Here is a 25,918-nt window from a genome sequence, read left to right on the forward strand (position 1 = left end):
GTGAGGCTTCATTCAGGCCCTGGGGGGGGGGGGGGGGGGGCAACCAGGTAGGAGCTTTGTCCCTAAAGGTAAGTGACAGGTCCCACTGCACAGGGCAGAAGAAGAGCCCCAGGGCTATGGCTGTCAAGAACTCTAAAGGCGAAACTGATCAAGAGGACCTGTCTGTGCACATTAGCTCCTGGGGTGCCAGGTGCTGGGATCCAGGATCAGACTCAGAAGGCGGGAGGGCTACATTCAGAGAGAGGATCTCTCAACAAACCACCCGGGGCCCTGGCCCCAGTCCTGGGGGGCCCCAGACCAGAGGGTCAACCCCCTTGGTTAAGGCTCTCAGGACCAACCCCAGAGGGCCGGCAGAGGCCAGGCCTAGGAACGAAACCGGAAGAAGCGCTTGGACCCTGGTTCCCAGAGTGGGAGAAAGGGGTGGGCACCGGGCAGAGGGAGCCCTGGGGATTGGCAGCCGCGGTGGGCAGGGCAGGAGGGACGGGGAGGAGTCAATTTGTACACGTGAAAAACTCTGGCGGGGGCCGGGCTCTTCCCTTCCTCCTCCTCCTCCCCCTCTCTCCTCTTCCCCACCTTCCTCCTCCCGGTCCCTTCCCCTCCCCTCCTCCTCCTCCTCCTCCTCCTCCTCCAGCTCAGGTTGCAGCTCCTCTGGGGAGCCGCTCACCTTTCCGGAGCGGGGGAAGCAGCCCCGAGCCGGGCAGGGACCCCAGCAGGGCGCAGGGCGCGCGCCCAGCCCCGCCGCCTCGGCCGTCGCGGTGCCCCCAGGACGCGCGCGGTGAGTCCCGCGGGCGACGCGCCGTGTCCGGCCGGCTGGGGGCCGGCGCGCGGCGGACGGAGGGGAGGGCAGGGCGGAGGGGGCACCGCGGCGCCGGGAAACGGAGCAAAGGTAGCGGAGCGGCCCTTAAAGGCGCCGTTCTGCTTTTGCCCTGGGGCCAGAGGCTGGGGGTCCTGCGGGACGGCCGGGGGAGGTCGGCGGTCCCGAGGCGTCCGGGCCTGTGTGTCGGGGCGGGTGACCCCCTGCACGGCCGCTCCCAAGTTCCAGGTGCGCAGGAGGGAGGGCTCTTCTGCATTCCCAGATCCCCCACCCCGCGGGGACTCCCCAGCGGGGCTCGCTTGGCCCCGGGCTCCGCTCTGAACCCTGGGAAGCAAAGTTTCCACCCCGTCTTGAACTAGACACTCTCTAATCGCCCTTCTTTCTGGGAAGGGCAAGGGTCAGGAGTCTCCGGTGACGAGAGAGCCCGCGAGTGTGGGGCTTCCTGGGCTCTGTGAACTTTCCCGAGCGGCAGGCCGGGGATGGGAGGCCGGAGCCCTGGGGCGCACAGGGAAGGACACGCGAAGCGCTGCGGGTCCGGCGCTGGGGGGGAGAGGGTGTTGACGGGGGCCTCTGAGGGTCGCTGCTGCTTCTCTCTCTGCCCCCCGGAAGCCCACAGGGGCAGTGGTCCCCACCCCGCGGCAGCAGCATCGGGCAAAGGGTTAATGCGACGGCGGGAAAGGGTGGGTGGCCTGTTGGGCTAAGGGGATGTGGCTTGAGGATTCTGGGGGTTGGGGGGAGATGATCAGGAATCGGGTATGGGCTGCAGCCCCTCTTCGCTCCCCGTGGGGGCGGGGCTCCCCGGAGCTGTCTGCAGCCTTGTGTTGGGAGTCAGTCTAGAGACAGACGGGTTTTCTGTGCTGCGGGGTCAGCACCCTCCTTGGCACCAGGGCTCTTTCTAATTCTCTCTGAATCCTTTACTGACAGCAGGGAGAGGACCGTTGGGGCTGTGAGAAGTGGGGTTCAGCTCCCCAAAACCTCATCCCCACCAGTAGCCCAGCGGTCACCAGTTCCCCAGCCGCGGCCTGGGCCCTCTGACTCACTGCCAGCACTGGCTTGCGCCTCCTGTGTCAGCACCCTGAGATTTGGCATGTCCGTGTGGCGTTTTCCACTGGGTATGGGCACACCGCACATTCCTGGACACTGGCCTGAGGGAGCAGAATCCTCGAGGACGCCTGGCATGTCTGGCTGACGGGCACGTCCTCAGAGGTCCCCTGCCTTTCTTCTGGCCTTGGGAGGGGCTGGGACAATGCTGCTTGGTGTTGGGGGAAGACGAGGATGGGCCCAGACAACACTGGCTATGGGTTTGGGGCTGCATCCTGAAAGCGGTCTGGAGAGAGGGTCACCTTGCCACAGCAAAACTTGTGTCTTGGCTTACCCTGTCCCAGCCCCCCCTATGCAGCCAGTGAGCCTGGGAGGCTGACCTCCCCCCACCCCTGGAGCCTCACTGCCTGTTAGGTGCCTGGGACTCTCCCCGCTGCCACCCCTCCAGGAGAATGGAGCCTTCGTTCTTCCCAAACTTAGTGGAGTTTCCAGAGCCAGAGTAGCCTTCAGTAAGTTACATCCAGTTTCTGAATGCCTTAGTGGCTGTCATTTGCTGAAAATCTACCAGGTGCCAAGCAGTGTGTCACACAGCTGTATGAAGTATCATTGTCCCTGTTTCACAGGTGAGGAGACAGACTCAGAGACCAGCTTTCCCAAAGTCCCACATAGGTGGGATCCAGCCCACTTCCCTCTGAGCCCAGGCCCCGTGCTCTCGGCCGTGCCCGGTTGAGGGAGAGCCCAGGCTGCTCTGGAGTTCTCTGCTGCTAATCAGGCCTCAGGAGAAGGAAGGATGGGGAGGGGGTGCTCCGGAGTGAGGCTCCCGCTGGTCCTGTGCCAGGCAGAGCCAGGCTTCTCCATGGTTGCAGCAGAGAGGGCACTGCATCTGAGGAACAAGTGGGCTCCTGGTCTGAGATCTCAGGGGATCCAGCTGCCTGCCTCAGAAGCCGCCCCTGGGGCCTGGAGGGCATGGAGCTGCCTTTATGGCTGCCTTTTTCTCCACAGACCCAGACTCTGGCCTCTGCGAGCCTCCCTGTGCCCAAGCTGTAGTGCAGAGCCTGCCTTGACTCCTCCTAGCTCCTCCCCCAACCTGGGGTCACCCGTTTTGGATGTTTGTCCAGCATCTCTCCCTCTCCTGCTTCCTTCTTTCCTTCCTTAACTGAGTTTGAGACCTAAGGGGGGCAAACCCAGGACCTTGCTGGAATCCAGCTCCAGCACGTGTACTAACTATGTGATCTGCAAACTCCTGGGCTTCTCCCAGCCTCAGTTTCCTCATCTGTGAAATAGGGATCATAATAGGGAAGATTGTTGTATGAATTAAATGAAATAACACATAGTGCCTGGCATGTAGCAGATGCTGAATGGCTGGTGGCTGTGCTGTCGGTGGCTATTTGGAAAGGGAATTCCATAGTTATCACATGGTGCCTGGCTCTGGGGTACAGACCAAGGCAGGCTTAGCTAATCCCATAAGGTCAAGCCCTTGGACAGGGTCTTTCCTCCTCTTCCAGGTTGGGGAGGAAGGCTCTGTATAAGAGAATTGGGGGGGTGGGGGTGCGGGTTGGATGGAAACCTGCCAGGAGGGTACCAGGAATCTGTGCTATGGGCACTCTACCCTCTGGTTTCCAGGATGAGTGAGGTAGGCACTGGGAGCTGGAAAACCAACTGCCTCCTGCTCCAAGGGCCTCTGGCAGGGCTTCCTTTCCCTGGGGTGAGAAGACCTTCCCTGGGACTTAATTAATTGCTGTCCCTGTTCTGCTCTGTTGTCCATGAGGGAGTGGCTGGCCTGGATCCAGACTCACCTGATTAGCTTCACCCTTTTGGGGACAAGTCACATTTCTCTTCCCCAGCCCTGTGTCCCGCCATAACCCCTTCTCTCACCCACCCCGGACCCTTTGCCCTCGCCCTCCTGGCATGAGCTGCTGAGTGAGCGCTTTCCCATCTCCAGTGGGTGGGAGCACACCAAGGTTAGTCCTGGCTTGTCCTGATCCTCACAGCTGCGTACACACACAGAAGCCAGCTCTGAGGCTGGGCTCCGGGCAGCTCAGGCAGAGGCTCTGGGTCCCAGGATCGCACAGAGCTGGTGGCTGGGCCTGGCAGGAGCAGGCCAGAGGCTCGGCAGCAGATCAGGAGGAGGGAAGGCTGTAGGCACGGCTCAGCCAGACCTCCTTCTGAAGGATGGCCTGAAACCTCCACGGTTCCGCCTGCAGAGGAGGAGGGACAGGGAGGCAAGTGTGAGGTTTGGCTTTGAACCAAAAAGGGTCTTGAAGCTCCCTGACAGCAGGAGTGACGCTGGTGAGACAGGCACCCTGTTCTCGGGTGCCTTGGCCAGAACTTTTGAAGGGACCGTGGTGAGACCCTGTTTCTTGGAACTCTGGACAATGATCTCACCCTGTGCTCCTACCCGACCCTGCTGACATTAAATGGTCTTCCGTGGAAATGGGGGTGGGGTGGGGAGAGACAAGAAGACTTTATAGTGGCTGGCTGATGCATTCGCTCTCGCTGAGCGAGCCTCTTCATCCCTGGCGGGTGGGGGCAGCTTGTGGCCCTGGGCTCGGTTCAGTCCTGCCTCTACCCTTCGGGAGGGAACTTGCTCACCCAAGTTTCAGTTTCCTGACTTAGGAAATGGGGAGAGTCATGGTATTCCTTCCTGTGGTTGCCAGGATCCCAATGAGGTAATGTCCTCGATACTCCTGGCTTTTTGCCGTACCTGGTGGCCTTATCGAGGGGTGGTGACAAGCGGAGTTAGGGGCCACATTTGGCAGTTCTCAGTGCCCTGGCCTCTGCTCAGTCCCTGTAGGAACCAGGCTCAGGCCCCAGGCGGGGAAGGGAACTCTGCTCTTCAAACGTTCCTTCCCTCCCTCACCGCAGCACCCTCTGCCTTTTAGTGTGATCGTGGGAAGTTCTGACAAAGCTCCAGATGATTTCTGTCCTCATCTTACTTGCCTAGAGAAGGCGTCCCCTTCCTCCCTCAGGAACAGGACCGCTTCTCTCCTCTGGCCCCAGCCATCCAGCAAAGGAGATCCTGACTGGGTAACCAGGCCCAAGAGGGGACATGGCTGTCCTTCCCCACCTCCTGGCAGGACGCAGTGCCTGGAAGCAGGGAGGCGGTAGGCCCTGTGCTGGAGGGCGTCACTCATGACATTAGCAGTGCGGAGTCTCCAGATCACCTCTGCCAGCAGGGCATGGGATGAGGCCAGGAAAGGGGTCCCAGAGCCCTCCCTGTTCCTGGCATGGTGCCCAGCTGGCAGCACCCCCTGCCGTGGCTGGGCTGGGTGCCACTTTCTGGGCTGATGCCAGATCTGACGTGGCTCCTTCCCTGTGCAAGGCGGCCCTTGAGAGGGCTCTGATCGCCCTGGAGACGTTGCCATGGAGGGAATGCCGTCTCTGGGCAGGTCCTTGCAGTCCCCTCCAACTCTGGCGGAGCAGCAAGGGCACTGAACTCAAGCTCACCAGGCCTTTGTTCTAGTCTCAGCTCTGGCCCATCAAATGACTGGCCTTGGGCAGGTCACTCCCCTTTCTGAGTCTTGCCTTCTTCACCTGAAAAATGAGGACACAGACCAGGGGGTTTCTGAAGCCGCATCCAAGACTGATGGTTTGTGGTTCCAGCTTTGGCCAATCCTGCTGACAAGGTGAGCTGTGCTCTCAGACCCCAGGTGGTACTCCACCTTCTGTTCCTTCAAACTCTGGAGCACAGGGCTTCGCCCAGCTGAGGCCCGGGTAGCTGGTCCCTGCCTCAGCTCCGATGGACAAGGAAGCCCAGGAAGGCTCCCTGCTGTCAGAGGGGAGGACAAAAAGGAGGAGTGGACACTGGATTCAAACGCCACACGGGCACTGGATGCTCAAGGGTCAGGTTGACGAACCACGTGTGCAAAGAACGGTCTTTCCAGTTTTAAGTGGTTGGGGAAATTCGAAAGAAGAAAACAACATTTTGTGACACTTGAAAATTATATAAAATTCAGATTTTAGCTTCTATGAGTAAAGGTTTGCTGGAACACAGCCGCACTCGTTTGTTTACCTCTTGTCTGTGGGTACTTCCTGGAAGGGTAGAATTGTGTGATCGTACAGGGACCGAATGGCACACAAGGCCTACGATCTTGAGTGTCTGGCCTTTTACAGAAGTTTGCCGAGCCTGCTCGGGAGAATTGTGGTTCTCCCAAGGCTCGCACTAAACGGTCTGGAATCTCAATCTAAAAATACTTTGTTTTCATTTAAAAAGAAGTGCGACTTCTTCTTTTAGCATAAGCAATGAATGTTCGTTGTGGAGATATTAGAAGATGCAAATACGCAAAAAGAAGACGTTGAAACCACCCGCGATTCTGCCAGCCAGAGATGATGCTGTTGGCATTTCACTTGCATCTTTCTGGATTATCTATGGTGTTTGTATTTATATGTTTACATGTATGACGTGTGTATCAAGCAGACATACAGCTTTTACGAGTCATGTACATCTGCGTTTTTCACTTAAAAACACGTCTCAAATGACTTGCTATCTCTGTACTGTCCTAGGCCCAGGGGCTATTCTCATATCTCAGACCCTTGGGGGATGTCCAGGCAGAGGTGCCTGGTGGGCAGTGCGTATGGACCTGTGAGTGTGAGGCTCAGGGCTGAGGGGGCCAGAGCCGTGCTCTGGGAGTCATCGGCACGTGGGTGGTGGTTTCCACAGCAGGAGAGCATGAGGTCAGCAGGAAGAGGGTGTGGAGGAAGAAGAGAGGGCCAAAGAGGGAACTCTGGCGGTGCCGGCATCAGGGACAGGTGGAAGAAGTGCCTCCTCCAGCCGGGGAGGAGAAAGAAGCAGGAGAAGCCTAGGACAGTGCCTGGCGCCGAGCAGTTACTTGTGAAATGAGTGAAGGGCCAGGAGAAACCAGCGCCTCCCCTCCAGGAGCCTGAGCTCTGGGGGTGGGGGCCTCTTAGGGGCATTTAGAGAACAGCTGAACAACTTGAGATGTTCAGAGCCTTCCCAGAGGGGGCCTTGGAGACAGGGAGGAGCGGAGGCCTCCTGGGGGGGGGGGGAGGCCGTACTGAGTGGGAGGAGGCCAGCTTGTCCTAAAGGTTGGAGGATGTTGGCCAGGGGGTCTTATGGAATGTGGGCATGGGGTCATTGGGCCAGACCAGCAGGGTGGGGACTGGGAGAGGAGTATAAATAGGAACGTGGTCTAGAGATGCTGGGAAAGCCTCCCCTCCTGCCTTCCCGGCTCATGAGACAGAGGTCCCTGGATGCCAGCGCTTGAAGGCCCCTGCGTTCTGCTGTGAAAGTTGGGCGTGGCGAGAAAGCCAAAGAGATGTTAACAAAGATCCCATGACAGGTCCCCACATCTGGAGGAGGGAAAGCTAGAAGGCGGGTGAACCTGATGCTCTTTATTTCTCCTCCACTTTGTCGTGGAGAAGATGGCGGCATCAGCATCTTTCAGCAAACAGAGAAAAGAGATGTGAACTGTTTTCTGTGGGATGGAAGGAAGCTCTAAGAAAAGCTCCAGACTTTGGAATTTTGAAAACACTGGGTGGTCAGTGAGGGACCTTCCTTGAAGGTCTTTAGTGGGGGCTGCTGAAAGGAGTAGGAAGGGGTCTCCTCTGCTGGGAGGTGAGGGGCTTGTCTGGAAGCAGGAAGATGTGGGAGACAGAGGTCTTGCCTGCACTGGCCCCTGGCTCCAGCCTCTGGTCTGGGATGTTCTGCTCAGCCAGGACCAGTGCTGACGAAAGGGCACTTTGTCCCATCTCATCACTGGGAAATCTAGAGCCTGCCCAAAGGTCGCAGGCTGCTCTAGTTGGGCCTCCAAAGAAGGTCCAAGAAGATGGCCAAAGATGGTATGTGTGCCTCCAGTCCTTGAGCTCAGGAAGCCAGAGAGAGCAGCAGAGCGAGCATCAGCAGGGCTGATGTGGGGCCTACACAGAGGGGCTAGAAGTGGGGCAGTCAGCAGCTAGGAGGGGTCATCTGTAGGGGTCATGGCCAAGGTCCGAGCCTGGGTAGATCCCCTGACCTGTGAGGCTCTGGGAATCTGCCCCTGAGGGCTATGAGCCCATGAGGAGGGCCCCAGGGCCCTGCCAGCCCCCTCCCCACGAGCCCCGGAGGCCCCAACTCCATGCCTGTTCAGGTGGAAGCTCTCACAAGGACTTTTCCCACCCCCAGGCCACCCCTCACTGTGGTGTGGCACCTGCCCACCTCCTCAGACCTCACTTAGGGAGTTGCTGCTGGGCAGGAAGCTGCCCCCTCCGCCCCAGCTCACCAGCCCCCCGTTGTCATCAGGGCCAGGAGCTGACTGGAGAAGGAGGGTTAGGGTGTAGCTGGGGCTTTCAGTCCAGTGGGCAACTGACAGTTTTCTAGCAGTCCCCTTGCCTGCAAAACGCTCCTGGAACTAGGAAGTCACTCACTCGCTCATCTCTTGAGAGTTCGCTCGGTGCCTGGCCGTGTGTCCGGCTCTGGGGTATAATGAGGCGGCAGACCAGTCCTTGTGCTTAACAAGCTCACGGGCAAACTTGGGAGATAGACAAGAGTTACAGCACTGGGAGCCGAGTGCTGTGCTGGGGGACGTCCAGAGTGCTGTGGGAGCACAGGGCAGGGGCCCCACGGGCTTGGGCCAGCGGAGGAGACCGGGTAGAGGACATGTGGCAGGCAGCAGAGAAGGGTCTAGGGAGAGCTCGCTCCTGGCTTGAGCCTTGGGGTTGTGAGCCCTCTGCTGGCTTCCCCTAGTCCCTGGCCCACCAATGCCTGTGTTCCAGTTCCCACTCAAGTCCTACCTCCCAAGAGTGGGGCCGCCTGAGGAGTAGAAGATAAACCTAGAACAGGTCCCTGGCCTGGCTAGAGGAGAACCAACATTTACTGCACACAGACAGAGTGTCCTGGAGATTCAAGGGGCCGGATGCTTGTCTGTCTGCAGAGGAAGAGGCTCAGGCCAGGCATTATGCTACAGTGGCCGTGGTCTGATGCAGCCGTTCGTTCATTCATTCTGCACACGCTGCCTGAGCCCCGGCAGGCTCCTTACACTGCGCAGCACTGGGGAAGTGAAGCTGTGTGAGACCCTGCTCTTGCCCTGAAGGACATGACAGGCCAGTCGTGGGCGGGCACGGGCTGCTCAAAGCACAAGGAGGAAGCATCTTGCTACACCTGCAGGAAGGAGGTGTGGTCCTGTGCGGCCTTGCAGGGGAAACGACGCTTGAGTTGAGTTTGGAGGTGGTTTTACGGAGGGAAAAATGAGGAAGGGCATTCCAGGCCAGCTGAACGGCATGTGCAGAGCTGTGGGGTGTGAGCTTGATGTGCTCTGGGAACGCGAAGTATGTTCCATAAAACTGGACCCTCCAGGGAGGGGCCGTGGCTGAGACAAGAAGGAGACGGATTGAAACACAAGAGGCCTCAGCGCAGGGCCCTGGAGTTTGGACTTTTTCCCGAGGGCAGTGTTATAGTGAAGGATTTTAAACAGGGGAGTGACTTCATCAGAAAGCAGCTGAGAAAGTTAATTCTCACAGCCTGGTGGCAATTGGATTAGAGGTTAGGGATTATCCCCATTTAACTGACAGGGAACTGAGGCACGCTCTCTCCCAGGGCACAGTGCTAGTAAGTGGGAGAGCTGGGATTTCTTCCAGGCCTGAAAACTGCAGAGAATTTTGGAGAGCAGGCCTGGACAGCATGTGGCCCTCCCTGCAGGACATTTCCCTCAGAGTGGGTGCTGCAGGGACCAGTGGTGACTTTGTCCAGAGCAGGGGTGACCCCGGCCCCAGACACTTCGCCTCCTGACCAGGCCTCCTGCAGGTTAGCCCAGCTTGCCCCGGAAGGCTCTCCCCGCCTGCCGCCTGCATTCCAAACGGAGGCTGTGGGAGTCTTCTCTGAGCTCTGTCACGGTGTCCAGAGCATCTGTTCGTTGGCAGGGTGACTGCGGGCTATCTGTCCTCCTCGATCCTGGCCACCCAGAAGGCCCTGGGCTCGCCGCCTCTCATCCAGGCCAGAGCTGGGGCGGGGCGAGGTCAGTGACTAGGACTCCAGGGCTTCTGCAGTGGCTTCGGCTGCCCAGCTCCAGGCGGCCGTGGGTGACTGGCTTCCCCTGAGGTTTGTCGCAAGCCAGGGAAACTAAAGCCTCAAGCTGTGCCGGACAGGGTCAGTTAGAGGATGCAGGAAGAGATGCTATCTGTCTGCAGGCTCCCTGCAGGCACGGTTCTGTTCTCGCTGGGAGGAGGGAGTCTCTGAAGTCTGGCTCGTGATGTCTGCAGACTGAAACCCCCCCAGAGTTGGCTGATGATGGGATGCAGCAGAGAGTGGGCAGCAGAGGTGTCATAAGGATCCTGGGTGGTGGTCCGCTTTTGGGCCTGAGGGTCAGATCGTCTGGGCTTCAGCAAGTGGGCAATTGGATATCCTTCAGCCCCTGCGCCTGGCCCCACAGAGACTGAGATCTGCAGGAAAATAAAACAAACAAAACGAGGACTTAGAGAAGCATCTGACAGGTACCTGGAATACAGTAGAGCTCACCACGTGCTATGCAGCAGACAGCCATGCTGGCCGTGTGTCCCCAGCACTGGGCATAAGGATCTAAGTGTCCTGGCGAGGGGGCACGGGAGAAGTCCTCACTGTGGTCCTGTGAGGTCATGCCCATCAGAGGGGCGCCTGGTGGCCCTGGGAGGGTTGAGGAAGCTTCTGAAGACCTGACACCTGAACTGCATGCAGGGGTGTGGCCTGGAGCAGACCAAGAGTGATGGGGAGAGCAAGGCCAGAGAGGAAGGGGACCGGGTCTTGAAGGGCCTTGGGTGCAGGCTGCCAACTGGGGCTTTACCTGGGAGGGAGGCAAAGGGGTTTCTCAGAATGGTTTGCTGAGGTTCTCAAAGCTGGGCTCCCTGGAGGGTAAGAAGGGCAGCTGACTCCGCGCCCTCTGCATCTGTCCGCAGCCAAACTTCCGTGAGGTGGGGGCTGCTGTCCACCTTCCCCAGATGCTCTGCTGGCCTCCTTGTCTGCCTCCGTGGTCTCCGGTCAGGGTCTCCCAGGCCACCTAGCCCCAGGGCAGGGATTAGGTCTGGGGCCTTGCCAAGGTCTGGGGCAGCAGGCTGTCTGGACGACCTGGGCGATGAGCCCCTGGACCAGCCTGGCCTGCTCTGTGGAGCTTCCTCCCCTCTGAGGACAGGAGGATGAGCGCTGTCAGCCAGCAGGCTGGGGTCTCCTGCCCTGCACGGCCCTGCCAAGCTGTGTCAGTCTAAGTGGGGACCCTGCCTGCGGGGCCTTTCTCTGGGTCTGGTGGTTCAGGCCTGCCTGCAGCTGACTACGCTCCCTGCTTCTCCCCGCTCTTCCATCCGGGGGTCTCAAAGTACCTTGTGGGCTGTAATGAAGTCTGGGAGGGATGTGTGGTGACCTTTAGATGACCTCTTTTCTGGTGCGTCTCTCCATCTGGTGCATCTCTCCATCTGAGCGGGAGCCTGAGAGAAGAGAGCTAAGGTGTTCCGCGGGTCTTCCTTGTACTGGCGCTGTGTCACCTTATCGCACTCTGCACCCCCATTCAGGGGTCCATGGCACATCAAATGCTTGCCCAAAGCCCCACTCCTGGTCTTCCCACCCAGACCTCCACGCCCAGCATTCCTTGTCTCCACAAATGGCCACCTGCAGTCCTGGGCTTTATGAGAAATATGTATTTGGTCTTGGTCCACAGTTCCTGGCTCACAGCTCCCAAAACCCTTGGAATTTCCCAAGTGTTGAGAGTGATAAAGGTGGCTTTTGTTATGTGAATGAGGTGACTTTTGGACCCCACCCAAGGGTGGGGCTGGTTGCCAGGAGAACCAGCCGTGTGATCCAGGACTGGAGCTTTTAGTCCCAGCCCCTGATTTCTGGGGAGGGGAGGGGGCTTGAGGCTGAATCAGTTGCCGATGGCCAATGACTTAATCAATCGTGACTATGTAGGGAGGCCTCCGGAAAAACCCAAAAGGACAGCTCTTCGGCCCTTTTTCAGAGAGCTTCCATGTGGGAAACCAGCATACTTCCATGGGCCGCCGTGCGGGCTCCAGCTCCATGAGGACAGCAGCTCCTTTGTTCAGGACCTCAGCCCGCCTATCTCCCCATCTGACTGTTGATTCGTATCCTTACCATCCTTTGTAGTAAATCAGTAATTTAGTGAGTAAATGGGTTTTCTGGAGTCCTGGGAGCCGTTCTAGCAAAGTAAGCGAACCTGAGGAGGGGGTCGCTGGAACCTTCGGTGGGTAGCTGGTCGGTCGGAGGACAGGTCACAGCCTGGGGAGGGGCTCACCTCTGCAGTCAGGGCAGTTGCGTGGGACTGAGCCTTCCCTATGGGAGCCCATCTACTCCTGGCCGAGAGTGTCAGGGTTGAGCTGCATTCGCGGACCCCCTGCTGGTGTCCGAGAACTGCTCTTGGTGTGGGGAAGGGCCCCAGCCCCCCACGTTGGAACTGGGTCTGGGAACCCTTTCACTTGCTCAGGCCAAAACCATTCAGAGTCGTACTTGACTCCTTTCTCGCACCCCACATATAATCTGTCTGCAGATCTCTTTGGCTCCACCTACAAAATATATCCAGAGGCTCCCCACTTCTCCCCACCTCTACTGCTCTCACCCTGGTCTCAGACACCTCTATCTCTCACCTGGATCTCTACAGTAGCCCCTGATTAGGCTCCCTCCTTCCTTCCTTGTCCACATGATGTGTTCTCAACACAGCGGCCAGAGGGAGCCTGTTAAAATCCAAGGGGGATTGCATCACCCATCTGCTCAAACCCTCTCGTTCCCACAAGGCCTAACATGGTCTGCTCATCTTCCCCTCTGGCCTCCTCGCCAGGCACACTGCTGTTCCTAGACCAGAACAAACTCACTTCTGCCTCAGGACCTTTGCACCTACTGTTCTTTTGCTGATGCGCCTCCTCCAGATTCCGTATGACTAGCTCCCTTGCCTACACGTACTTGGAATTTTTCCTGAGATGTCATCTTCTCAGAGGGACCTTCCTGACCATGCTATTTAAAACACCCCACCTCTCACACCCTCTTTCTTGCTTTATTTTCCTCCATTATCCTAGTCACCATCTAACATACTGTGTATTTTACTGTCTGTGCTGCCCCTCCCCACCCCCATTAGAGTGTAAGTACCATGAGGGCAGGATTAATGTCTGTTTTGTTCACAGATAGATTCTCAGGGTCAACAACAGTGCCTGGCATGTGATAGCTGTTCAATAAATGATTGTCAAATGAATGACCAGAGCCAAAGCTAAGAGAGATCATATAACTCAATTGCCATCATACAGCCTGCTAGTGGTAGCACCAGAATTTAAACCGGGGTTTGTCTGGCTTTCAGTTCAGGGTGGGGGTGGAGGAGAAACAGCACTTATAGCCTAGGCCGCGGGGAGGGGTTGGGGTGGCGGCAGATCCAATCAGCAGGAGAAAGGAGCCGTGTGGTCACAGAATTTGTGCACTTGGCCACAGCCAGGAAATTGCTGCACGAATTTCAGCAAGTCCGTTCCCCTCTCGGAGCCTCGGCCTCGGCGTCCTCCAGGGGCCGGCAGGGGGTTGGAAAGGTGCGTCTGAAGGTGCCTCTCCCGCTCACGTGCCGGCACTCCAGCCCTTGCTCACTGGGCACACGGTGGCCTCTGGGCGCACATCAGTTTCCCTGGCCCCCGCCCCTCTGGCACCAGCAGGAAGCCCTGGGCTGGCTGGTGTGTGCCCAGGAGAAAGTGACGAGAGGCAGGCTGAGAACCTTACAGACTTACCTGGCATGGTAAGTCCCTAGGAAGGGGCAAGACCTGGCTGGGGGTCTGCCTCCCCATCCCTGCAGCTCCCAAGGGGGACTCTGCTCCTTCCACGTCCCCCGACCCCATCCCGGCCAGCATCCCTGGACGCCCGTCTCCCTCTTCCCCTGGCACCAATTGCACGGGGACAGCCCCAGATGGCTCCCTGGCCCGGGGACAAAGGCCATACTGTGCCTGGCCCTGGGCTGGCCTCAGGCTGGGTCACACGGAGCCCTTCTGTCCCCAGATGGGGGTGAGGGGCAGACAGCACCAAGGTGACAGCCCTTTTCCTGTCTCCCTTCCCCCTCGACCCCCAAATCTGAGGAGCTGACGCTCCCAAGAGAAAAGTGACAGAGCATCTTGTGTCTTGAGCTTGGGAACAACAAAGCATTCACTGCCCAGTCTGCCCTGTCACACCCAAGGCCCTGCCGGGTTCAATGCCCCGATTGTCCCCAGCAGAGAGAGGCATCCACTCTCTGCTGTGGTCACCACCCCTGCTGCCTGCTCCCCTGTCACCATCAGGAAGTTCATCCCTACATCTGACCTCCAGTGCTCCTGCTACAGTGACAGCCGCTTCCTCTTGGTCTCTTCTCAGGTTGGGTGGAGAACAGCTGGTCCCCAGCCCTCTGCATCACTTGGCCCCACATTCCTGCTTCAGGCAGCTGTCCCCAGTTTCACCCTCCCTCTGGCTCCCTGTCCCACCTTCCATCCCGCCCCAGGCCCAAGCTGGCAGCTCCTTGCTCCTAACTGACCTGCGGGGAGAGCAGGTGCAGTTCAGGGCTGGTTTCCCTTTGTCTTGGAGAAATGGGGGGGGGGGGCTTCCTCCCAGAAGACTTTAATGAGCTCCTCTCCCCCGCCCCCACAGGCAGGAGCAAGGGCGTGAGATTTATGGCGGCTACTGGGAGATTCCTGAGCCACAAACCCAACGCGCCATCCCATAAATCCCAGACTGCAGGACGGCTTTATGGGGGAGCCCTGTTTTTAGAAGGGGGCGTGGCTTGCCCCTCTTGGCAGAGCTCAGACCTCAGGCAGACAGGCGCCTGCGCCCCCCAGGACTGGGGCATGCGTTTGTGCAGGGCAGACGTTTCCTCCCCTTCTCCCGCATGTCCTGCTCACTCAGCAAGCCCTCTGCCTCCTGCGGCCGCCCCACCAGCTCTGAAGGTTCCCCATCTCAGCTCAGTAGGGCAGTCTGGAAACCTGTGGAATGTCCACATCACTGGGAATGCATTTTCCCAGGCACCATGCTCAGAGCCTCAGTTGCAGGATCTGAGGGTGAGACCCAGGAATCTGAATTTTTACAGTACTCCCTGGTAATGCAGGTGTTCAGCCAACTTTGTAAGCAATTGATGTGTATAGTGGGGACATCTCCACTCTCCTGTCATGCCGGGAAATATGAGTCAACAGCTAGGACGTGTCTAGGTCCTCCTGTCACTGTAACCCTTATGGGCTACCATCATGAAGCCTCTGTTATGGGTCCTCCCAGGCTGGCTGCACACAGGAGTGCCAGGCTGCCCCCTAGGAGCTTCCTGTCTTTGAGAATCCTGCAGACAGCAGGTCTAAGACATTGCACAGAGCCACAGAGGAGCGGCTGAGGTTGGGTGGCAGGAGTGAGCCATGGGACAGCATCGGGGAAGTCCAAGGCCCGTGGGCTTTGCCAAGGAGGCTTTCGGCTGCCTGTTCATTGAAGGAAGCTGCATCAGCCCCTGAGTTCCTTGACAGTAGGGACCACGCTTTACTCACACTGCAGTCCCCGGGCCTAGTGCACAGCCTGGCACGTGGCAGGGACTCAGTCCTCATTTGTCGAGCTGGCCCGAGTGGGACTTTGGGGCCCACTGACAGAGGCTTAGCTGGCAGGACAGACCCGAGGCCTCTGAGAGGTGCCAGCCTGAGGAAGGAGGGCCTGACCATACCCGGTCTCTGGGTTCAGGGGAGGTGGAGGGCCACAGCTTAGCTTCATTTGGGGGCAGCCAGGAGCCTGCAGGCCCAGGGAAAGGACCCTTTTCAGGCTGGCTGAGGACTGAAGGATGTGATCATTAAGCAAAGCAAACATGTTACTGACCCATAATCCCTTAAACCAGGAGGATCCAGGAGGGGCCTGGTTGCCTTGGCAACTGGGTACCGACCGGCCAGTGACAGGGCTGAGAGCATCCTCTGGGAATGGGTGGTGCCTGGTGCATGGTAAAAGCTAGGGGAGGGTGCAGGCTGGCCCCTGATGCCTTTCTGGCAGGTGTGAGTGGGGGCTGTTGCGAGGCCTCTTGGTCCTGGCCCCACCGCACTGCCACTGAGGGAGATGCTGGGCAGAGCAGGATGAGGGGGCGGCCACACTGGGAGTTTACGAAACCGTGGAGGAGAGACAGACAGACTCACTCGGGGTCTGGGGCAGGACAGAGAAGAAAGGCCTGCGAGAAGAAGCCGTTGCACGAGGCTCACTGGGAGGCCGGCAGCAATTCTCCTGACTCAGGGCTGCAGGGCTCAGGAGCCCATGGAGGGAGCTCCTGCTGGCTGGGGAAGGGGCTGAGGAAGAGCAGAGCAGCCTGCCCCTCTCCCTGCAGCGTTCTCCACAGTGGACGCCCTGCCTGCTGGGGTTCCTGTGGGCGGGCCAGCAGAGCTCAGCCTCCCCTCCCCAGGGGGCCTCTCTGTTTCCCGCCAACTTGTGTTTCCCATGAGACCTTCAGCTGCTCCTAACCTCCCAATTTCAGCTAGAGAGATGGGGCTGGGCCAGCTCAGATGCAAACATCCCCTCCCTCATCCTTTCCTCTTTTCCTGTCTCCTGGGGGCCCAGGACAAGCCAGACAGGGACCTTCCGGTGTCGGTATCAGGATGAAATGGGGTTTAAACCAGACTGTGTCGCAAGGCCAGGCTGATGCTCAGCTTACGGGCATCAATCACAAGGCCTCTGGCTGTTGATGTATTCAAGCGCTGACACAAAGTTGGTGAAGAGCTGCTGGCCCAAGGGCCCCACCAGCCCTCCTTCCAGAACTCTCTAGACCTCTGACAGCTAAAAGTTCACCGTCTGGCCCTGCGGAGGCCCCCAGGATCCATTGGCCCATCATACCACTGTTATATGGGGTACTTTGCTGTTCTGACTGAACACATCGTGAATATCTCCCCAGGGGCAGGGAATCCTGGGGGATGAGAGCCACAGGGAGGAGAAGGGTTAGGACCACCATCCGGGAGCTCCAGCTTTGGTGGAAAAGTGACCCTCGCTCCCAGTGCAGGGTAATAGAGCTCGACGGGAAGACGGAGAGCAAGACCCGGATTCACATTGGTGTCGACTGGACCCTGTGCCTTGTTCTCACCACCCTCCTCCCGCCTCAGGACCTGGCCACCTGGTCCCTGCCGATCATGAACAAGATGAAGAACTTTAGGCGCCGCTTCTCCCTGTCAGTGCCCCGCACTGAGACCATCGAGGAGTCCTTGGCGGAGTTCACAGAGCAGCTGAACCAGCTCCACAACCGGCGCAATGAGGGTGAGGGTCTGGGCCTTCTCTGGCCCCAGTGTCCCGCCAAAGCCCATCCCTGCCTCCCTGACCACACTGTCACCACGGGCCTTGGCGGGAAGGACAGAGGTGGGGAGTAGACTCCCCTCTCCTCCCCTCGCTCAGCGCCGAGGGCAGGGAGGGGAGCTGATGTCTCTGCCTCTCAGACCTGCAGCTCAGTCCTCTTGGCAGAGACCCCCAGACAGAGCCCAGCACCTTCTCCCCCCCAGATGGTGGAGAGGACCCCAGGCAGCCGTCCCCTGGCACGCGGTACCGGCGCCAGAACCAGCGCCGCTTCTCCATGGAGGTAAGGGGTGCGGGGCTCTACCCTTTAGCCTGGCAGGATGCACCCACAAATGCATGCCCAGGAGGCTGGTTGCCTTGGAGCCAGACTTCGTGGGTTCAAATTCCAGCTCTGCCATCGATTATCTATGTGACCTTGAGCAAGTTTCTCAGCCTCTGTGTACCACAGCCTCCTTGTGTTACAATGGTCATCGTGAAGATTAAATGAGTTAATATATGCCAAGTGCTTAGAACATTCCTGGCACTAGACAATTTGACTGTTGTTCTTATGACCCATATGCATGTGCCCAAGTATAAGAAAAATGTGCTTACAGAATGGCAGAGTCTGTAGGAATCTCATTCTGCAGATGATGATAGTGCAGCCCAGAGGTGGGGGGACCTCCTAAGGTCACACAGCAACCGCTGGGGTTCACAGCTGTCTCTGAGCACATCTGTGAAGCCGCTGTGAGGCTGGGTCACAGCCGTGGTTTGGCCCTGCTGGGGATGCCCCAGGGGAAGCCAGGCCCAGGGGAGAGGCAAGGGTCCCACAGCCCTAGGAGCAAACCCTAGTGCCCCCGTCTCATCTCGGCCACTGTAGGACATCAGTAAGAGGCTCTCCCTGCCCACGGACATCCGTCTGCCCCAGGAATTCCTGCAGAAGCTACAGCTGGAAAGCCCAGACCTGCCCAAACCGCTAAGCCGCGTGTCCCGCCGTGCCTCCCTGGTGAGTCCCTAGAGGGTCAGAGGTCACCCTCTCCCTAGGAGGGACACGTCACTCCTGGTTTGCAGGTTCCCGCCAAGGCCTGTGGCGGTTTCCAGGGAGGTTCCCAAGCCTCTGGCGCCACCTGCTGGCCACAGCGGATTTATATAGCTGGACCTCCTTGGTCAACATCCACTCCCTGGGTGGGTCCCCACAGGGCCAGAGCTGGGCTCCAGGCCCCCTCTGGGCCCCAGGGTCTCTTCCAGATGAGATCAATAGACTAGCTGGCACATGCTTTTCGTCCTAGCTGCTTATCAGATTTGCTTGGGACCATCTGACAAAACACGGACTCTGGGCCCCCCTCCAGATACCTACAGAATCAGACTCTGGGGGGCGGGGCCCAGGAATCTATACTTTTGAGGGTTGGGCACCACTGAGCTAGAGGCAGTGTGCTGATGAGAGCAGCTGTCGGGGTGGTGGGCTCTGAGCTGGCGCTCGAGGTACAGTGCAGAAAAGGACAGGCCCGCCCTCTAGGAGCTGGCAGTCTGAGCGGCGGAGAGGCAGAGACAGGCAGGTGAGGAGGGGGCGCAGCAGCTGCAGGCCCGGCCCTGCACCCCCACTTGGAAGGGCTCCTGCCCATCACAGGGACAGAGGGAAGACGCGAAGAGGAAGGATTTGTGGCTGTCCTCACCCCAGCTAGCCTCAGTTGTTTCCTCTCCCTGACGGGAGTCTCATTTCCTTGCCACCTGCAGGCTGTGTTGGGGGGATAGTGTCTGTGGGGCTCCTGGGCCTTCAAGCTCACAGGACCCCATGTCTCTCCCTCTCAGTCAGACATCGGCTTTGGGAAATTGGAAACGTATGTGAAACTGGACAAACTGGGGGAGGTAAGAGGCTGGGCCTGGTCCTCTTGGGGCACCGGGCATCCTAACCGTCCTAGCCCTCAGGTCTCCCCCGCTTCTCTGCTCTGCCCCCGCCCTGCCCCTGCCCCAGAGGTGTGCACGATCTTGGCCTTTGGTGGGCCCAGGTCGTGTAGGAGGGCAGGAGGCTGGAGTGGCCCATGGGCTCTGGGCAGAATCTACTCTTTTTTCTGTGAGTGTTTCTTGTCTGGGTTCAAATCCCACCTCCACTTATTAGCTCTGTGGCCTCGGGCGAGTTATGTGACCTCTCTCTGTGCCTCAGTGTCTTCCTGTGTTGAATGGAGAGCGTAACTGTCCTGCCTCATAGGCTGTCACGGGGAGGGAAGAGCTTCCTGCTGAGAGCTTTCTGCAGTGCGGACAAGGCCAGGCACACAGCAAGTGCTGTGGAACCATGAGCTCTTTCCGCTGTCTCTGCGCCAGGCTTTGTGTTCCAGGCTGGGGGAGGGCGAAGGTTTGCAGGAGACACACCCCTCATTCCGGGAGCCAAAAGGAGACCCACATGTCAACCTCAACAGAGTACGAGGAAGGGCCAGGAAGGGCCGAACTGGAGTCAGAGCAGAGAGCACTGGCCTGCTGGGGGCTTAGAAAGCAATAGCCACTCTGACTGGGAGGCGTTAGGGACAGCTTTGCGATAAGTGGGTCTGGAGGAAACAACTTCAGTGAAGGGAGAAGGGGAGCCTCTGGCCATGTCCCAGCCAGGCAGAGGCACCAAGGGGAGGGCTTGGACAGAGGAGGGCACGGCCTGAAAGGCCAGTCTGCCGGCGGTCTTGTTCCCAGGGTACCTATGCCACCGTCTTCAAAGGCCGCAGCAAACTGACAGAGAACCTCGTGGCCCTGAAGGAGATCCGGCTGGAGCACGAGGAGGGGGCGCCCTGCACTGCCATCCGAGAGGGTACAGCCTCCTAGGGTCCTGCGCTCCTGGGGCCTTCCCGGAGGAAGGGCTTATTGACCCGAGCTACCGTGGGAACCTGGGGGTGGAGGGTCATTCCTGGAGTGAGGACTTCTGAGGCTGATGCCAGGAAGCGAGAGTCTGAGGGGCACATGGGGCCCCAGAGACCCAGGCGGGCTGTCTCCCCACAGTGTCTCTCCTGAAGAACCTGAAGCATGCCAATATTGTGACCCTGCACGACCTCATCCATACAGAGCGGTCTCTCACCCTGGTGTTTGAGTATCTGGTGAGCTGGGCTGGGGCGGGCAGCTTGTCCTCCTGTGGGAGGGGAGGGAAGCAGGTGGGGAAGGGGGTGGGGGTGGCCCAGGCCTTGTTCCGGAATCAGGTTCTCAGATGCTCTCATGCAGGCTTAGAGGCAGCTCGGAGCCCAGGGCCCTTTCCTACTCCTGGGCTTGGGCCCGGCCCAGGGAGGGGCTTCTGGCCTGAGGTCAAGACAGGGCAGGGTTGAGCGAAGCTCTGTGTCCCAGGACAGTGACCTGAAGCAGTATCTGGACCACTGTGGAAACCTCATGAGCATGCACAACGTCAAGGTGAGACCCTCCATAGCTGGGACTCCACCCTCGGCGTTGGTATACAACCACCCCCAACTCTGAGCGTCAGTTTCCCCATCTGTCAAATGGGAGCATGACTTACCTGCCAGGAGGAAGGGGGGCTTCCAGGGGAGCTCGGAGGGATGCAGGACCTCTTCTGTGCACACTCGTCCCAACACAGGTGGGCTTCCTGGCCCTTCATGGCCCCCCAGCTCCCAGGCCTGAGAACTCTGGCCTTCACCCTCCTGCTCCTCCACACGCCTGGTGCCCTCTCCGCTGGATGGGTTCCTTGGGGTGATGGGGCCTGGGGCGGGGCTGCAGTGTGGGCAGGAGAACCAGGTAGCTCTCCAGGTACACCCACCACCCATCCCGATCCCCATCCCAGCCGTGGGGTGGAGGCACAGGGTCTCCCCGCTGGGACACGCTCCCACCTTCTGCTGCTCACCTTTCTCTTCCCCTCTCCCAGATTTTCATGTTCCAACTGCTCAGGGGCCTTGCCTACTGCCACCGCCGCAAGATCCTGCACCGGGACCTGAAACCCCAGAACCTGCTCATCAACGAGAGGGGGGAACTGAAGCTGGCTGACTTTGGTGAGGGCTGGAGTCCGTGGGGCTGGGGTGGGGGGTCTGACACAGTCTCCTCCAGACGCAGGTCCCCCGAGGGAGGGAGGCTCAGTGACGTGTCTGTCCCTAGGACTGGCCCGGGCCAAGTCCGTGCCCACAAAGACCTACTCCAATGAGGTGGTGACCCTGTGGTACAGGCCCCCGGATGTGCTGCTGGGGTCCACAGAGTACTCCACCCCCATCGATATGTGGTGAGTGATCACCGTGGGACCCAGGGGAGGAGGGCGTCTTCCACACCTCCAGACTCCCTTCTGCTGCCCCACGGGCCTCCGCGAAGACCTCTCTAACCTCCTTTAACTAAAAGCCATGTGGCATCCCGCTGAACTGGATTTTAAAGAATTAAGTCTGAGGGGCTGCCTGGTGGTGCAGTGCTTAAGTTTGTGCCCTCTGCTTCGGCGGGCCAGGGTCTGTGGGCTCGGATCCCAGGCATGGACCTACACACTGCTCATCAAGCCATGCTGTGGCGGCCTCCCACATACAAAACAGAGGAACATGGGCACAGATGTTAGCCCCAGGCGAATCTTCCTCACACACAAAAAAGAATGAAGTCTGAACTACATTGGGGTTTCCCTGACTGTAGGTAGCCTCTCCAAGCCCATGCTTCTGAAATGTTTCCCCAGGGGCATGTAGGGGGTTACCAGAGGGTACAAGAAAGCTCCACAGTAAATATGATGACTCGTCCCCCACCATCAGGTTTACTGAAAATTGTGGAAACAATATATTATTTTTATGTTAAAATTAACAGGCATGTGATTTGGCGTGGAATGAAAACTCAGCCCAATTTCAAAGCTAAATCAAAGGTTTCCAATAAATGGCCAGTGTGTCCTGTGCCCAGGGTCCCCTAGGAGAACGGATATATGGACTTCTCTCTTGGATGGGGCACACGTGGAAAGGGTTTGAGACAACACTGCATAAGTACTGCCACATGCGTGCTGGCCATGCAGACCCAAACCCTACAGAGTGAAAAGGGAGAGGTCAAAGCGTTCTAGACCCCGGAGAAGCCCCAGAGAGGCTGTGGTGGGGCCTGGGCGGTGCCAGGAGACTCGCTGCCCTGGGCCACCCACCCCAGACCGTGACCCATCCAAGGCGCGGAGGTAGGGCGTCGCGGTGGAGCAGCCCTCGGAAGGGCGGCCGAGGAGGCCCAGCCTGATGCCGCCCCTGCGCATTGCTCCCCGCAGGGGCGTGGGCTGCATCCACTACGAGATGGCCACCGGGAGGCCCCTCTTCCCCGGCTCCGCCGTCAAGGAGGAGCTGCACCTCATCTTCCGGCTCCTCGGTCAGTCTCCTGCGCACCCGCCTCTCGCCACCAGGAGGCGCCGGGCTAGCAGCCCGCCCGCTCGCCACCTCCCGACCCGCGGCCCCTGCGGCTACCCAGCCCCCGACGTCGCGCCTCTTCACGCCCCTCACCGCCCCCACCCCCTCTCGTCTCCCCAGGGACCCCTACAGAAGAGACGTGGCCTGGCGTGACGGCCCTGTCGGAGTTCCGAGCCTACAACTTCCCCCGGTACCTCCCGCAGCCGCTCATCAGCCACGCCCCCAGGTAGCCCTGCCCCCCACGCCTCTCCTACTCGCGGGCCTGGCCGTCCCTCCTGGGGGCGGCCACACACACCTCCCCCCACCCCGCCGCACCCAGTGCCAGCTCCTTCTCCTGCAGGTTGGACCCTGAAGGCATCAACCTCCTGACCAGCCTCCTCCTGGTGAGTGCTCCGCGGGGCCCAGGGACGGGCAGGCAGAGAGCTGATGCCCGAGACCCCAACCCCGCCCCCTGTGTAACTAGTCAGAATGTCCCTGTGCCCCGTACTCCACTCTGAGGCCCCGGAGGAGCGCTGGCTTTCTTCCACACCGACTTCCCTACTCAAACCCCAGTTCAAACCCACTTACTAGCTGTGTAGCTTTGGGCAAGTTACAGAACATTTCTGTGCTTCAGTTTCCTCCAATGCAAATTGGAATTAATAATTCACATTTCGTAAGATGGTGGTGAGGGTAAACTGAGATTATGGAACACACTTAGTGTGGTGCCTGTCTGGAATAAGCACACGACAAAGGGCAGTCGTTAGGGTTACCTGTTAATATTCCTATCGTTGATGGCATGGTCATGGTTGCTTTAGCACCTGCATTTCCATCCCAAGGAGCCGTCACTCTCCAGAAGTTCCATTTTTGGCTTTCTCTTGGTGGCCAGAGACCTGGGACCCGAGGCCTGAGGCTTCTTTGGGTTGGGTTAGAAGTGGGGCCTGGCAGCCGACCCCAGGGCTTCTCAAGTTAGATGCAGGCCCCTCCCATCCTGGCCGTCTAACTTAGCGTAGGAGTAGCACAGCCAGAGGGCTCCCAGTAGCCTGCCATGTGCCTTTCAGTATGAATCCAAGAGCCGCATGTCCGCAGAGGCTGCCCTGAGCCACCCCTACTTCCGGTCTCTGGGCGAGCGCGTGCACCAGCTGGACGACCGTGGAGCAGCGGGGGGGGCGAGGGGGGGGGAGGGGAGGGGAGGGGAGGGGAGGGGTGGGGAGGCCCCAGAACCAAGGGAAGGGGCAGCATGTATGGGCAGAAGAGCCAGAGCAAAGAGGCCCGAGGCCCCGGGTCCGGCTGAGCAGCCTTGGGCACATGGCTTCCTCTCCTTGGGTTCTCATGGGTCCCCAAGGGGCCAAACTCTGGATCTGAGATGCTGCCTGAAAGGCCCAGTCAGGTGCTCCTGGGTGAGTCCTAACTGAAGTGGTTCCCCAGCCAGGGGTGCTCCCAGCTCGGTAGTCTCAATGGGAATGGGGGCTGCAGCTCCAGGAGCAGGCCCGCCTCCACCCAGCTGTCCCTGCCCTTCTCCTCTCTCACCCCAGCTGCCTCCATCTTCTCCCTGAAGGAGATCCAACTTCAGAAGGACCCAGGCTACCGGGGCCTGGCCTTTCAGCAGCCAGGTAGGGGTTCGTGCCTCCCTTCCCCTTCCAGGAGACAGGGCAGGCTGCTCCTCCCTCCAAAGGAACAGAGACGGTGCCTGGCAGCTCCTCCTGTGACGGAGAGTCAGCGTGGCCTCCCTGACATTGGCCTTCCTTCCGGGGGCCCGTGGGGAGCAGGAAAGGGGCCAGTTTCCCTATCTTCTACCCAGGCTTCCTTCTCCAGTGTCTCCCTCCTCAAACCCCACCCCAGAGAGAACTCAGCTTCTGACAGTAGCCCGACGAAGGCGGGGCGCTCTCTGGTGCGTTCTCTCTGCAGACTCTGAGCTCTCCATCTTGCTTCCATTCTGGGAGAACTGTACCTTGTCTGTAGGACAGCTGATGGCCTCGGATGTGACGTGTTCATGCGTTATCTCATTTAATCCTAAAGCACCCCTCGAAGGTGGTAGTATTAATGCTCCCCGTCTCGCAATCAGTGAAACTGAGGCTCGGGAAGGTGAAGTTGCAATTTCACGTAGCTAGTGAGTAGCAGAGACGGGATTTGAACCCGGGACTGACTGGCCCCTGAGCACATGCTCTTGCCAGCTCTGTTGGAGTAGGTCTGTAGCACACCCGTCCCTCCTGTGGCTGGCACCCTCCCGCCCAGCCTCCTCCCTGCAGTCCATCCTCTTCCCCTCTGTTCTCCAGGACGAGGGAAGAACCGGCGACAGAGCATCTTCTGAGCTGTGCACACCCTGCTGTGGCATGAGGGACAGAAAGTCACACGGCACCACTGGGGGCAGGTCGGGGCCTGTGTGCCCTTGGAAGACTGAGGAGCGGGGACTAGCGGCCAGCCCAGAAGACCTTTCAGCAGCCCTGCTGGCCACGGCTGTTTCCTCCCCCTGCCTCCTGCACACCTCCCCAGGGGTCTTGGTCTGGACGTCAAGCCCTCTGTCACCTGCCCTGGGGCTGGGCGTGAGCTGCTTCCCTGGGAGGAGGTGAGGGGCAGGGAGCGACCTCAGACACTTTCCACCCTGAAGTGCTCAGGCACTGGCATGGGACCCACAGGAGAATCCAGGTGCCGGGTGGAGCGCTGTGCCCTGGACACGGGCACCAGTTGGCCTCTCCCCAGGGCCTGCGTGCCTCAGCAGTTTGGTAGAGCCCCTTACAGACCCCTTGGAGCCTGCACGCCTTTCACCTTTTTTTCCTCTGAGAGCAGGAAGCAATATGGCATCTTGTCTGGCACCCTGGAATCCAGGTACCAATGCTTGTGCCAAAGCCCACCCCCCACTTGAGGGGAGGGTATCCCCTGAGGGACAGGGAATCGTAGCCCATCTCCTCTTCTCATCACCCCACCCTATTCCCCTTCCCCCCTCCTTGCCAGAGGCCCCATAAGCCACTTGATGCCCGGCTGAGTCCAGAGGTGGCCTGGTACCGCCAGCTGCACTCCTGCCACCTCAGCCAACCACACCCGTCTCCCCAGTCTGAATGGGACTGCCTTACGTTGGCAGGTGGGAGAGCACTCACTGCCCTTGGAGCTCTGAGCCGGGCTCCTCCCTGTCCACCCTTTTCTGGGAGCACCTCCTGCTTATCAGGCCTGAGCACTGATAAGCAGCCCTGGGCCAGGGTCCTGGGGACAGCACCCAGGTATGCAGGGTCGCCCTGACGCTGGTGCCAGGCCAACTGCAGCTCCTTGGGGCTGGTACAGCCTCCGCCGTCCCTCCCTCCCAGCCCCTGTAGCCCTGTCTTTGCTCCACCTGGTATCCTGGCACCAGCTTCCCCAGAGGGTGGTCACAAGAGTAAGGGTGTAAATGCCACAGTCTGAGGTGGAGGAAGGTGGAACAGGACAGGACAGGCCTTGATCCTGAGAGCCCTGCCCCAGGGGGCTGGGAGTATGAGGGGTGAGGGCCGCTGAAGAAGGGCCCCTCACCATCCCTCTGGTGCACCCCCATTGTATTCCCAAGGCCTCCACAGCACTTGGCTGAATCTTGAATGGCAGGGCCAAGGGGAGGCCAGGCCCAGCCTTCCTACACAAGCCCCC

General features: G+C 59.3%; 1 protein-coding gene across 3 annotated transcripts; it reads left to right on the plus strand.

Annotated features, from left to right (window-relative positions):
- Positions 1-540: 540 nt before the first annotated feature.
- On the plus strand, positions 541-24,726 carry CDK18 (cyclin dependent kinase 18). Of its 3 annotated transcripts, none has more exons than XM_046684108.1 (16): positions 541-775; positions 16,859-17,009; positions 17,186-17,325; positions 17,899-18,024; positions 18,828-18,884; positions 19,695-19,809; positions 19,998-20,092; positions 20,334-20,396; positions 20,863-20,986; positions 21,090-21,210; positions 22,198-22,295; positions 22,454-22,559; positions 22,674-22,716; positions 23,371-23,461; positions 23,845-23,922; positions 24,586-24,726. In XM_046684108.1, the coding sequence occupies exons 2-16, from the start codon at positions 16,886-16,888 to the stop codon at positions 24,618-24,620; spliced, it is 1,416 nt and encodes a 471-aa protein (XP_046540064.1). In that variant the 5' UTR covers positions 541-775; positions 16,859-16,885; the 3' UTR covers positions 24,621-24,726. The 3 variants fall into 3 exon arrangements, 2 of the variants coding, with proteins under 2 accessions (XP_046540064.1, XP_046540065.1); XM_046684109.1 differs by having other exon boundaries at positions 17,249-17,325; XR_006891735.1 differs by lacking the exons at positions 22,198-22,295; positions 24,586-24,726 and having other exon boundaries at positions 23,845-23,859.
- The last annotated feature ends 1,192 nt before the right edge of the window (positions 24,727-25,918 follow it).

Source organism: Equus quagga, chromosome 13, assembly GCF_021613505.1.
Source record: "Equus quagga isolate Etosha38 chromosome 13, UCLA_HA_Equagga_1.0, whole genome shotgun sequence".
Classification (NCBI taxonomy): Eukaryota; Metazoa; Chordata; class Mammalia; order Perissodactyla; family Equidae; genus Equus; species Equus quagga.

What these genes read in the sequence shown, in the direction of transcription:
- CDK18 (XM_046684108.1), top strand. Translation starts at nt 16,886, where the DNA reads ATGAACAAGATGAAGAACTTTAGGCGCCGCTTCTCCCTGTCAGTGCCC. An exon ending in CCTCATCTTCCGGCTCCTCG is followed by an intron (nt 22,296 to 22,453) that starts GTCAGTCTCCTG and finishes TCGTCTCCCCAG; the next exon opens with GGACCCCTACAGAAGAGACG. An exon ending in TCCTGACCAGCCTCCTCCTG is followed by an intron (nt 22,717 to 23,370) that starts GTGAGTGCTCCG and finishes TGTGCCTTTCAG; the next exon opens with TATGAATCCAAGAGCCGCAT.